We start from the raw sequence: 13,645 nt of genomic DNA, 5'->3' as shown, positions 1-13,645 counted from the left end.
TAAGTGTCTTGCCACTTTAGGTTCCAAAGTTGTTTTTGTTTCCTTTTTTTGTTGTAGCTGCCAAATTAAAGTTAGCAACATTCGCTGTTTTATGAACCTTTTTTCTTTCATCAACCTGACAAATTGAATGCCAGCAGCACTTCTAGGACTTTCACTACATATTGCTGAAATGAAATTTGTAACTCTTGGCATGACGGCCAGTTATTTCTCTCACTTGGTAACTGTTCAGCAAATACTGTAGCTTGCTAACAGTTAAGATCGGCAATAACTACCCAATGGAACTCTACTCATGACATCTGTGTTGAAGCCAGTTTCAGGAGCCAGAGTGCTTTACAATACGTAAGGCCAGGCTTTCAACTGATAGGAACCCGAGGGAACACTTCACAAGAGTTACACATTTTGTCTGGATATTAAAATGCTAAATGTATTTCATAGCTTAGTATTTTGTTTAGAAATATATGCAGGTTTTAAAAAGTCTTTTTTTACCGAGTTGATTCAGACATTTTCCAAACAGGACAAACAGGACTGCCATGCCATGAAAACTGAAGTATTCGTTCAGTTCCAAGAGCTGTATTGGGGTCTTAAGCTCTTCCATACATTTTGGAGAAAAAAAATGGAAAATTCCATTCCCCCTTCTCCTTATCCATAAATAAAAAACAATATACCACCTGATCTTTTTGCTCTTTGACGTATTTATTTATGCTCGTGATTAATCACTACAGTACAAGTCATAATGACAGCAACATCCATTGTAATACAAAAAAATATGTTGGAATATTTTCATGTTCATTACTCAGGTAGCAATTGAAAGGGAATGTTTGGGGATCAAGAAAACTGTCTCCTCACAGTGCTCTACCCTGTTGGCTCGGCATTCATCTTCACAGAAACGGTGGTAGCTTGAATTTTAAGCATAGCGTAGGAGAGAGCAGACCACAATAATAGCTTTATAAACTCCTGCCCTTTGTGGACCATTTCATGTGGTAAAATAATTCAGACACTTAGAATCTCCAACCTTTTACTAGGAATTACACTGCACTACAATGCATGAAACAAGTAGAATCCTAGAATCCAGTGACATACCATGGTGTGGGATGATACGTGTCCTCCCTTTGACATCTAAGAAAACCGCTTCCATTCCAAGAATTGTTTCTTCAATAGGAACGTGCCTGTGAGTCATGGCTATACTGCTGTAGACCTGCTGTTGTAGGTAGTTTATTTACACTGCTGGGGACCCAGCTGTATCAAAGGTGACCAACATGATGGGGGATATTTCCTGTGAAGGACCAGCATTCAGTACAGTGGGGGGTGACATAGTTTCTCCTTTTCTTAACGCCATGAAAACCAGGATGAGCTCTGGCCCCATGACCCAATGTGGCTCAGATGCGGAGATTACCTACCTACACTGCTTATGAAATGTCTGCCATCAGTTTCCACTTCACATCTCAGCAGGAGATCACGCTGGAGACGCTTCAATAAATCTTTCTATTTATCTAGCATTTCTTCTACTGCTGTGATCCCTCATAATCATTTCTTAGCATCTTTTTTCTTAATGCAAAGCATATACAGTAGAGAGCATCTGCTCATATAGAGACACCTTCAGAAGGAACAGAAGGAAAGTCAGAGATCCTGGTAAAATAGACTGGTAGGACAATTCTCATCCTGGACAGCAAAGTCTGGATTTAGGGAAATCTGAATCCTAAATTTAATGGACACTTTTTATTTTCAATTTGAAAATTTTTATGTATATACTCTTTATAATTTCATTAGTGCAGATATTTGATTTGCCTTATGCCTTGATATTAAATTTTACATCTAGGCTGCCTTGCAATGCCTCTTGAGACAATGACTTTGACCCATTCCCCTGAACGTTTCCAAGGTTAATGAAGGCATGTATTGGAACAAGCCAACCCTGGCTGGCTGGATTGTATGCCCAGACTGGTAACAGGGTTCAAGGGGACAAATGAGGTAGAAAGGAAGCCAGAAGCAGTGACCCTTCATGAATGGGGACACTGGAGTGATCAACCCGAGGTCTCTTAATAACAAACAGAAGATTGGGGGGAAGGGGGGGATAGTAATTTATCAATTTCATAAAAAAGATTGGTTAAGAAACCTTAAGGTGGGTTTTCTGAAATCCCAAGGTCACTGTAGCCTACAGAGTGTTGCTGATAGCTCTGAAATCTCCACTTTGGCCAGGGTTACAGGTCTGCTCTGCCCATCCCTTACTTCACCTACAGGGGGAGCCATTCCTCAGGGAAAGCTGCATAAGCTTCAGGTACTGCAGTAGCTACCCACACACATTCAGAGATGAAAGGAGAAAGCTTTTACATGCTTTTAACTCCTAGATCTGGTCAGATGTAATTTGGTCCTTAAAAGTGAAAGAGAGTGCTTAAATATGGCAGAAACCCAAAACAGACTCTATTACACATTTTAGTGCATTTCCAAAGGTCACCCAGCCCAACAATTTTTCAAGTTCGGTGCATAAAAAAAGCACTCAGGGTTACTTGCATTCACACTAAACCATGTCAGGTTATGAAAGATTCCTAGGCAAAACTTAAAACATACAGCAAGAAACAGCTGTAGCAATAGTAACTTACTTTCTGTAAGTGGCCTATTACCTTTGAGCACGGTAGATTTCATGCAAACTCTGCAGTCCATATTAGGATATCATAAACATATGAAGTAGGCACTGGTAGCTCCATCCTTACTGGGACAGACCTGTCTTCATTCATGCCTATGTGAGGTGGAGTTCGAAAGTCAGCAGACTGCAGTTCAACAAGCACAATCCCAGAACCTTTGCTAAATTTCACAGTCACATGGTGGCCTGTTAGTGGCTTCTCTCCAGAAAAGGGTCCAGTGTCCTCTCAAGAAAAGCAACCAATGAAAGCTGACTGAAAGGAGAAAACCTTCCAAAAAGGAGGAAAAACCTATGTACATTTGGCACAGAAAACAATGACAGCGCAATTGCAAGAGATTCAGAGAACCGTCCTCTTTGAACTTGTGCGATGTGCAGATGCTGGTGCTGCGTCAGTGCATCACGGGCACAAGCAGTCAGGCAGCTGGACCAGCTTGGCCCGTGCTTGTTGTTTATAAGGGCTGTGGGTGTAGCTGTATAGCTGGAGGGCTTTCAGGGATAGAGTGTGGAAAAAGGTTTGCCCGTGCACGTGTGCGTGCGAGATCACGAGAGCCTTCGCCTGTGCGCCCGAGTGTGCTCGCGGGCCCCGGGGCTCTCCGTGTGCGCCGGCGGTCAGATGAGGGTGGCATCCAGCCTCTTCATCTCCTCCGCGGAGCTGCCCTTCCCGTTGCTCTGCCCGTTGGCCGTGCCGTTGCTCTTCCCGCCCTGCCTCTCGTGGGGGGCCGTGTTGGGGAAGCTGGGGGGTGGGCCGACGGTCACCCGGCTCATGTCGGTGATGGAGGAGTTGGTGTGGTAGTTGGAGTGCGAGTCAGTCGTCATGAGCCGGCCATTGCACTGCATCCTGTACTGCATCCACTTCCTCTTCAGGGCTGCCTGGACCTGCGGGGGAGAGGGCAGCTGTTTAACCAGCCAGCCCCGGAAGAGCTTTCCTGGAAGGTCATGCCTGGGAGTGTCCGACTTACTTCCTGGAGTCCTGCTAGGTTCTTTCAACTGTGTTGTGACCTACTGTAAGCTTTCGACGAATTTAGAAGATCACATGGGCACCTTTTGGGTGAGTGAGGAAGATGTGCTCGACAGAGACAAGTGGAGAAGAGCAACCAAAGCAGCTGACCCCAGGACAGTCTGGGACTAAGGCTGTGAAAAAGAAGAAGAAGAAGAAGAAGAAGAAGAAGAAGACGACATGGGCACCTTTTGTTCGAGGGATAGTCAATTGAAATCTGAAAGTACAGGTGTGACAAAAACACCTTCTGAAGTGTTGTGGTTTTGCGATTAGTAAGACACCTGTTAAACAGGCAGGGAACTGGAAGGTCTGGAAGCCAAGTGTACCCTGAGGAACCCTTAGGAACTGGAGTTCAACCCTTCCTTGTCTTATCGGGGAAGCAAATCTGCCTCATACAATGCTCTGAAGCCCACTGGCAAACGACACCAACACCAGTGTTTCCCTGATTTGCCTCCCATCTCATTTCTGTAGCATTCAACCCACTAGGGCCAGTCCTTGAGTGGCATCTTTCGAAAATAATCGTTCCATCCTGATCTGCACTGCAGTCAGAACCACGGACTCACTATCTTCCAGAAGATGCTGAGAACCCACCCTTTCAGGTCCCTGATCCCAGAGTCCCTTGACCGAACCCTACAGTATGTTCTGAACTTTCCATTATGTTACTTCCTTTCTGTCAAGCAGCACTGAAGCTTTTGAGCACAGAGCAAAATCCTGGCACATCACAATACAATGACTGTTTTCTGCGGTTTTAGTATTGTGTTATGCTACTGTTATATACAACCTTGGTATCGTGTCCGGATATGATTACTAACGTAAGTTGCTTTGGATAAAAGTCTGCAAAGTAAATAAATGTGATACAGGGTGTCTTTCAGGGAAGATGGTACCAACTGGAAGAGTGGTGAAGAAACACCTGACTGGTAGATTATGTTATCTGCTATCTCTCCTTATATTGAAATGCACTAGATGCATTAGTTGTCTGACAGTGTTTAAGTACAACATTGGCCCATTCCAAGCATTCTCCGCTTAGGACATGACTCCACAGAGGATTAAACTGACAGGTACAAAAACTATATACTGTACATGCTGTAACACGACTACAATCAACATGCCCAGTGGGGATATACAGTATCAGTGGGAGGGACAGCGGATGTGAAGACATTGCTGGTTCACACTTCCTTTTCTCCTCCTATAAACATTTTTTTAAAATTTGTGACTCAATAATACTTTCAACCTGTAATGAAAATATCTACCTTGGCGTACACTCACTAACCTACTTTTTTCCCATGCCAATGTCTTGCCCCCACAGGGTTTAATTCAGACACAGCCACAATGCCATCTAATAGATAGCTGTACCGGGGGGATTCTTACCTCTCCGTTGCAGAAGCAGAATATAGTTGCAACCATGAACCCCTGCAGAGAGAGAGGTTGTTATACTGTGTGTTCAGCTGTACAATTAGCTCTGCCTTACCCTCCTCTTTCTGACAGACCATGCACCTTCCTTCTGCACTAGTGTTTCTAGTAATCAGGCCCAGAGAACAGTGGCATAAACATAAAAAAGTGTGGCACACCATCCCCTTCACTCCAAAAAAACATGTCACAGTTTCAAGCATATTAGTATTGATATTACAAATCAAACACATACCCTTCAAGCCTGCAGCTTATCCTGGCAGGAACTGATGAAAGCGAAACACAGAGCTCGTTCTCATTGGCTCTCAGAGGTTTTTGATTTTTATGTTCAGTTCAACATGAACAACTGAGCACACATCACACGCCATTTCTACGTGAACTGCCTCCTGCCTGATGTGTGTACACCGATCGTGCTACACCACACACACACCACAAGAGGATATATATGTGGCTTTTTATTTTTTTCATTTGTGACACACCTTTTCTGTCACGGGTTTGTAAAAATGATCAGCCCGCTTTTTGCTTGAGTCTAAAACTAAAACATGCAAAACTGGGTTACAAATTTAAAATATTCTGATCTGATTTCAGACCTGTGCACAAACCTGTGCACAAGAAGTAAGAGCCCTCTGCCCTGCTGCATTTGTGAGGCCCAAAGAAAAGTAGGGGGTGCTGTTGGCACTGGACACTTCTATATGAGCATTAATGTTCTGCCTCCTGCATAAATCAGCCAATAAAGGTGCTTGCCCAAGCAGAGGCTGAACTCTATTATCAGACATCAGAGGTTCACGCTACTAGCTGGCTGTGATTCCCCAAACAGTGGCACACAGAGGGTAGGGTGGGGTGGGATTATATGGCCGCTGAAGGCCACGCCCCTCCCGGGTGCTGTCAGTGATGGACGTGCCTCTCCTCCAGGTGGCGCTATGCTGCCTGTGGAGTGTTAAAAGGCGCGTGGCTCGAAGGTGGGCGGGGTGGAGGAGTCTGCCTGCACTTCCTCGCTCTCGCCTGTGTGCGGGGTTCGCAGCTGGGAGTCATGAAGTGGAAAATACACAGCCGGGGAATCCAACAATAATTGACAATTCCACATTCCCGAAAGAGTGAAAAAGTGAAGCTGGGACCAGGGCTGGCAGCCTTCTTGCAAAGTTCACATTTATTATTGTCAGCAAAAAAAGTAGGATGTCATGCATCAATGTTGCTGACCAGTCAGTTTCACGGACATAGACTGAATTCACAAGCTTCAGACAGAATTCTGAAGCTGCGTGTAGGGTTAGCACAGCGTGGCAGAACATGCTGACACTGAAAGGGATGTGAGAAAGTGAGATCAGCAGGTTTAAACTAAGAAAAGAGTAAAGAAGTCGCAGTATACGTCCTCCTGTGGTTTCACTGTGGATGAGACTTAATTTTGTCTACAGCCTAGGAACCTGCAGAACATCTCATTAATGTTCTCATTCAGGCAATGTAAACCATTAAAAAGAGGCCAGTACAGTGCTAGGACAAACAGTAACTAGAAAGTCTAGAAAGGTTGAAAATAATATCATAATCCTCCAAAACAGGGTTAAGGTGAATGGTGCCAGTGCAGTGCCGATCTTTGGTACCACCAGCTATTAACTTTTCTAATTAAATTAACACTTTTTTCTTCTGGATTGGGCTGACCTGCTTTATCCTACAGTATGCTGCAACAGAGATGACATGAAAAAAGAAACAGACACAGGGGTTGCTTCCTGCGCTGAGTGAAGTGGGCAGAGGGGGACTGGCTGTACCTGGTAGTGCATTAAGATGTGCGTGATGTACTCGTAGACCATCTGCGCGGACCGGCCCTCGGGGGTCCAGGGCACCAGCACGAACTGGATGCCCAGCAGGGGGACCAGGATGAGCGTGGCGCGCACTGCCTTCATGTAGGTGCTGGACTCCGCGCTGTGGGTGACCTTGAGCTTGGTGATGAGGACGCGCATGATGTTCAGCAGGAAGAACAGGTTCACCTGCAGGACAACGAGAGAGACGGCCAATCTGCTGTGATACAGTTCATTCTGTAAAGCTCTTTGAGATGCTACTTTTAGCTGTCATATAAATTAAACTAATATTATTATTAACCACTGATTACACGCATTGTACTGAATTTCTTTGCCTTACAAAGAAACATAAATTGTGCCAGGGAGAAGGAAAAGTCTTTTAAAGCACCAAAAACAGAGATCAGTCCTGGAGGGCCACTGTGTCTGCTGGTTTTCTAGGTCTCTTTATTACTCTAATACTGCACTGGAGATAACGGTGTACAAGGAAAAAGGAACCCAATGGTTACTTTAATTACTCTGCATTCAATGTGCAGTGGTTTGATGACTCACCACTAAAGCAGCGTGAATTGGCCCATGAATAATGTAAAGCAGGCTTGTGTTTGAACTGATCCAGCACCTATTGGAGATAACAGAGAGAAAAATACTACGAAGAACAGATGTTGAATAATCTTTCATATGCAAATAGAGCAGGGCATGAGTTTCAATGCAATAAAGCTAAAACAAACTACTCAGCCAGAAACTGTTTCACAATGAATGCTGTTCTGAAAAAGCAGAAAGCTTCAAGGGTAATAAGGTAATTTTTAATGCATTAGAATAAAGACACCAGTGACCATGCTTGAGATTGCCATGCGTGCTGTGATTTCAAATCAGGTCGTTTCCTCTTCCTCATCCATTAGGTTGGGGCAGCAGGTGGTGAGTGATTTGGTAAGTTCAACAGTGAAGTAATGCAGAGTCGGAGAAATGTGATTGTTTTTACATTAAATAGTTACAGCAACAAGTTAGTAAGTTAGTGTTTGCTATATCTTGAAACCACGCCCCCCTCTCCAACAGAAATGCACTGCACAAATACTAGCTTTTTACATGAGCTTCTGTGTCAGGCCCTGTATGGAGTATGGAACATACAGGTAAGCACAACTTCCCAGCTACAGGGTTTGTGCCTGCTCCGTTTTGCTCTCGGTGTTGTGTGTTATTTCACGCGGCATGACGACGCCCCAAAATCAAAGTGTGGCGAACTATTGTGGAGTGAATATTTGGCTGAACCCGCTTGGCTGAGGGCCGACCTCCTGGCCATAGGACGAGGAGGCCCAGGACCCCGCCAAGCAAGGTAACCAAGGGGCAGCTGCAGAGGTGGAGTTGGGGTGGAGGTGGGATGCAAAAGGCTCACGCGAGGGAGAGGGAGATATCGCATTTGGGATTTATAGCATTCGGCGTAGGAAGGACGAAGGGAGAGATTGCTAATCACTGACGGCTGGGGATGATTGAGCGTGGTTGTTGTCATCCCTCCTGAACTTTAGTTCAATAAACCCCATATAAAGACACACTGCGGAGAGGGCTGAGGCAGCTCGTGTTATTCTTACTTGTCATTGAAGAAGTTCAGTCTGGCCACTGCGTGGATGGTGGTGGGCACCAAAGGGAAAACTACAAGAAAACCAGAACAGTCCATCACAGACACAGCCTTAACATCAAAGAGAGGCTGAGCTGAAACTGTTGATGGGCCTTCAAAAAATGTCATTGCCCTCAAATGATATATTTTAAAAAAGCTATACAAAAGAAATGAAATGGCTACCAAGCTTAGAAAAAAAGCAACTTTATCTTCTAATAGTGCTCGGTCGATTTTTTTATTAAATGAGACATGAGACACTTCTTTTATGCTTTAGCATTATTTCTTAACGTTTCATAAACAACGGCCACCGTTTAACCGGTTTTTGTAGTAAAGGAATTCAGCACCACTGAGATAAAACAGTACCTGTTATAGCAAAAATACCACGAGTCTGATTTGTACTCAGGAAAAAGATTTTAAAGGCTCGTGATAACACACAGTATTATCCCAGTAAAATCCCAATTGTTATACGCTCCAGGTTGTGATGAGGGAAACGGCACAAGGGATTGAACTGCACACCTTCCCCAGTTCTCAATCTGTCAATCGAGATCCTAAGCTTGCTTTGCCCAGATAAGCACATCTAAGTCTCTTAATTCATGAAATATAAAACAAAGAAACTGCATTGCATACCTCTGTAATATGTTGTTGTGTACTGCAACATATCAAGCACACTGCTAATATCCTGCAATCCAGTTCAATATTGAATTATGCTTTGCCGATACCTGTGTAATATTCCATGCCAATAAAGCTTATTTCTACTGCATTGAAAACAAGTGGACGTGTCCTAGGCTTCAACCCTGACCACAGGGAAATGATGAATTAGCTCCAAAAAGCCTGGTTCACATGATTTGTCAAAATAATGTCTCATGAAATAACACACTTCAATTTAACTTTTAACTTTTTTAACAATTTAACTGTAGAATAACTTTTATCTTACTGAAAGTTATTAAGACCTATTTGACCCACCACACTTAAGCTAGAGCCCCGAGACTCTGGTAGCGCTGGGAAGAGAGCACTACTAGATTTACAAGCAAAAAACACATGCAGTCGCTGAGAAATCCCCCCTGCTTACACATGTTTGTGGTTTCCCATACTATGCCACTGCACATTTTCCACTCTCTCTTTCTGTCCCGCTGTGTGAACGCCCTGTAAGACTCACCCCAGCCCAGGATGTAGTACCAGCGCAGCTGCTGCTCCTCCACGAACACAGCCACGATGATGAGCGTGTGCAGGTAGATCCCCTCGCACAGCATCCAGAAGTAGCTGGAGCCAGTAGTGTAGAGGTTGAGGAACTGTAGCACCTTGCAGCCAGCCTGCTCCCACAGAGAGTCGCAGAAGGAATTGGATATGCTTAGAAACAAACGGGCACATGGAGTAGGGAGGGGATGACATACACTGGGACACGTGGCACAATCTGGTTTTGAGCTCCTCTGGGCAGCACTGCACAGGTGCTGGTGTAGCGGAGCTAGTTCGGATACGGTGACGTCATCGCCCTCACTGCGTGTAGCAGGGACCTCAGCTGCCGGGGCCGAGGGAGGTCTCCTTTAGCTCATGCGGTTGGTTCCCTGTTGCGTTATGCCAGAGACCTGGGTTCGTGCCCCAGCTGCTGCGGGATGGAACTGGGTGGTGGAAGGCACGAGACCGCACGGAACCGTAATGGTCACACTCGGGGCACACAGTGACAGGACTTTATCACAGCAGCTGAGGCCAAAAGGAAGAACAGACAGAACCGGTGTCACTTTGACTGTTCACTGTAGGACCATTCAGAATGTGAGCCAGGAGAACGGATTCACACAGGTGATCACAGGGGAAGAACGAGACACAGCACTGAAACACACTAATCAACACCGCTCCTCGCGGTGCAGACGTTTTGCTCCAGAGAACAGCGGACTTTGCTGAAAGTCGCTATAGAAAAGTATGAAGATGCATATCAAGCTGGAGGCACAAAAGGAGGAGGAAATTAAAAGTGTTGCACATTTTAGTATGGCAGCAAAATGGTCTGCAGGTAGGGCAGCTGAAATATTTCTGTAGCTGGCAGGGATGTGGAGTAGTAGGGCAACACAGCTCTCACCGGGTTGCTGGCCACAATCTCCTGGTTGCTGGCCACAGAGAGAGAGATCATGGTGAGAATGGAGTTGAGGATGAAGGAGAGGAAAAGGTTCTTGTGCAGAGAAATTCTCTGGCAGCTCAAACTCCTGCGGAAAGTAAAAATAAACTGTGTGAGGTACATCTGCAGCTTGAGTGACCTTGATTACTGCCATTTTTAGTTTGCCGAATTTGTTTCATTGCTCGCAGTAAATGACTTTCAAATTTCAAATTAGGAAACAGGAGAAAGCCCAGGTGCTTTGTTGGACTGAGCAATTAAGCAAACATCTAGTGTAACATACCTCCACCCAGAATGGTCTGGCTTGGGATGAGGTACGGAAAACAAGCTGGTCAAGGTGGACCTAACTTTTTATTCACTGTTTACTCAACCCAGAATACTTCCTCACAAAACAGTGAAACACGAACCAGAGGGCAAAAATGGAAAATCCATGGAAGCACATTTACAACCCAAGAACACGAGGCACTTTTTTACCCAAGAGTATGGAAGAAACTAACCATTCACACCATTGAAGTCGATACCCTGGCTTCTTTCTAGAAACAGCTGGATGAGATCCCTGGTTAATTATCTACTTATTACCACAAGGGCCAGATGGGCAAATCCTTCCCACTTGTTTTGCAACCTTTCTTATGTTCTTAAGGTGTAGTTTAGACTGTAGAATCCCTCCCAGCTACACCTTGTCTAGACCATCCAGTTCTGCCTCCACTGGATGTCTGCAGCTGTAATGTGGCATCATGGATAGTGTTCTGAAGCTGGGGATAGAGGGGGCAGACTCACTTGAAGTAGAAGAAGATGAAGAGAGAGATCAGCAGAGACACCACCGACAGGCAATGGCCGGTTATCGCCATATAATACAGGTGGTATGCTGTCTGGGGAAGAGAGCATGTACAGTCAGAACAAAAAAACAACAACAAACAAGCCTGCACAACGCTTGGAAATAAAAATACTCCCACATACAGTGCACCCTGTCACATTAAAACATCAATAATGAAGAAGTGAATTAAAACAGAATCCTTGTAAATACAGAGAACAGACCCACCCAAGCCCAAAATCAAAAACTGGTTTTGATTTAAATACATGTACTGTACATGCTTCTTACATGTATGTTAAAGCTTGCATGTTGTCCTTTGCAAAGTTCAAAGAGTGCACAGCAAGGCTGAGAAAGCAGCTTTCTCAGGCACGACTCAGTAGGCCTCACCTTGAGCTTGATCTCAGTATAAGCGGAGCAGAGAGTGTAATTGGTCCAGGTGCGATTGCTCTCAGGGTGCCGGAACCACTGGCCATCTTGGTTGCAGACCTTCATCACCTTCTCTGCAGGGAGAGGACCAACATGGACAAATGCCACTGGTCGGCCTGTGACCGCTGCAAGGCTGGACAACGTAGAACAATAGAATACACACCCGAAGGCACTTGCCAGAAAAGGACAGAACGTCAAGACAAAAAGATAAGACTAGAGATTTAGAAACGGCTACCGATGTCATTATGATGGATTATAGAAACTTTGGCATAATTAAGGAGGGAGTTCCGTGTGCACGGATTATAAACACAAGAAGACCAGACGCATTTTTCAATCACCCCACTGACTCCGGCCAGAAGCCTTGGGCCTTAAGGAAACATAAGTTTCAGCGGGAGGAGAAAGCAAAAATAAATCTTAACCAGATAAGGCCAGGCAGGGTAGTGACTTTGTACGTCAACAGGAAATCATTAAAATCAATGCAAGAAAAGTCATGTCTTTTTTAAGAGCAGCAGTAATGTGCACTAAACTTGAGAGTCCTGGTCAACACATTTCAGCACCCAGATTACGTGCTGCTGTTCTTTTTCATTTGCACAAAGGGAGCTAGGGCTGTGACACCTGATTTGAGGCTGCAATCACCTGAGCTGCTGCAGCCTACTAGATAGCTTCTCCCTCTCTGTCTCTAGTAGCTTTTAAGCCCAGCACACACAGGGAAACATGTGTCCAGATGAACTGTTTTCCCATAAAGGCTTGCTGTTTTCCATGCTTCTTGAAACATGGAAACATTTCCCTGAGTAGACCCTGGCTTCTACTTTGGGCAAAACTGCAGAAAACATCTTGCCTCCGACCAACCAGGAAGAGACTTTGCAAGCGTGAGATTGCAGGCCACATGATTTTGGGAGATGACCCTATTTACAGAACATATACTGTAGTCCCCTCTAGTCACAATTTATCAGCTATCCCTCAGGCAGAGTGGTGGCTCTCTGGCTAAGGATCTGTGCCTGTGGCTGGAAGGTTGCCGGTTCAGATCCCGCCGCCGGTGGAGGAATCCTACTCCCTTGGGCCCCTGAGCAAGGCCCTTAACCCCAACTGGTCCAGGGGTGCTGTACAATGGCTGACCTTGTGCTCTGACGCCAAGCTTCTCTCCCTGTCTGTGTCTCATGGAGAGCAAGCTGGGGTATATGAAAAGATGAATTTGTAATGCAAGAAATTGTGTAGGGGCTAATAAAAAGCAACATTATTCACACAGTGTGGTCTCTTCGTTTCCACCTTCTTTTACAAAGTTTGTAAGGACAGCATTGTCCAGTGGCATCAGGCATTTGTGGACTTTTGAGGCAGGCAGCAGGAATGAAGGTGTCTCCTGACTGTATGTCCTTGTGCGGGCTGGGCTTTAGGGGAGGTGACAGGGCACAGGGAAAGGTCACTGACCTGAGGGATCGAAGTCCTGGAAGTACTCCGGGCAGTGCTGCATCGCCGTTCCCGGGTGGTAGTCCCCCCAACACAGCCAGCCGTCCCATGTGCGGTTACAGTAGGGATCTGCGGGGAAAATAAAAAAATTCCTTGTCCTTATCCAGTGTCCCCCGTCAATGCAACGTGGCTTTGATTTGGATATTCTGGTCCAGAGGCAGGAGCGCCACCTATTGGTCCACCAATACTGCATGCAGCAGCAACCTGGTTTTCCTTAGAGTTCTGCCATCCCGGCACCGACCAGGCCCAGCCCTGCTGAACACCTGAGGCCTGAACACACCAGATGAGTCTACAAAACGGAAATTCTATCGTCCTTTACACATGTCACCGAGGAGACGGGCACCCAGATGTTGGCTCTATACTGTAGCTGTACTATAATCCAGAAAACTGTACTATATAAAATAAACCTAACAT

The 13,645-nt window shown here is 45.4% G+C and overlaps 1 protein-coding gene across 2 annotated transcripts in view; it reads right to left on the bottom strand.

Moving 5' to 3' along the window:
- Positions 1–13,645, bottom strand: part of LOC102696173 (calcitonin gene-related peptide type 1 receptor-like) — a 41,839-nt gene that overhangs the window by 3,825 nt on the left and 24,369 nt on the right. The window contains exons 4-13 of one of the 2 annotated variants that reach the window (XM_015344178.2): positions 13,193–13,300; positions 11,729–11,841; positions 11,308–11,399; positions 10,498–10,621; positions 9,586–9,739; positions 8,404–8,464; positions 7,376–7,442; positions 6,797–7,015; positions 5,001–5,042; positions 673–3,511 (exon numbers count right to left, since the gene is read on the bottom strand). In XM_015344178.2, the coding sequence (XP_015199664.2) occupies positions 3,245–3,511; positions 5,001–5,042; positions 6,797–7,015; positions 7,376–7,442; positions 8,404–8,464; positions 9,586–9,739; positions 10,498–10,621; positions 11,308–11,399; positions 11,729–11,841; positions 13,193–13,300 (1,247 nt within the window). In that variant the 3' untranslated portion in view covers positions 673–3,244. Of the gene's footprint in view, positions 1–672; positions 3,512–5,000; positions 5,043–6,796; positions 7,016–7,375; positions 7,443–8,403; positions 8,465–9,585; positions 9,740–10,497; positions 10,622–11,307; positions 11,400–11,728; positions 11,842–13,192; positions 13,301–13,645 lie in introns of those variants that run through there. The other variant, XM_015344181.2, reaches the window with a different exon arrangement.

This window comes from Lepisosteus oculatus, chromosome 1, assembly GCF_040954835.1.
Source record: "Lepisosteus oculatus isolate fLepOcu1 chromosome 1, fLepOcu1.hap2, whole genome shotgun sequence".
In the NCBI taxonomy this organism is placed as follows: Eukaryota; Metazoa; Chordata; class Actinopteri; order Semionotiformes; family Lepisosteidae; genus Lepisosteus; species Lepisosteus oculatus.
Note: the sequence above shows the minus strand (reverse complement) of the source record. Positions and strands in the feature narration are given on the sequence as shown.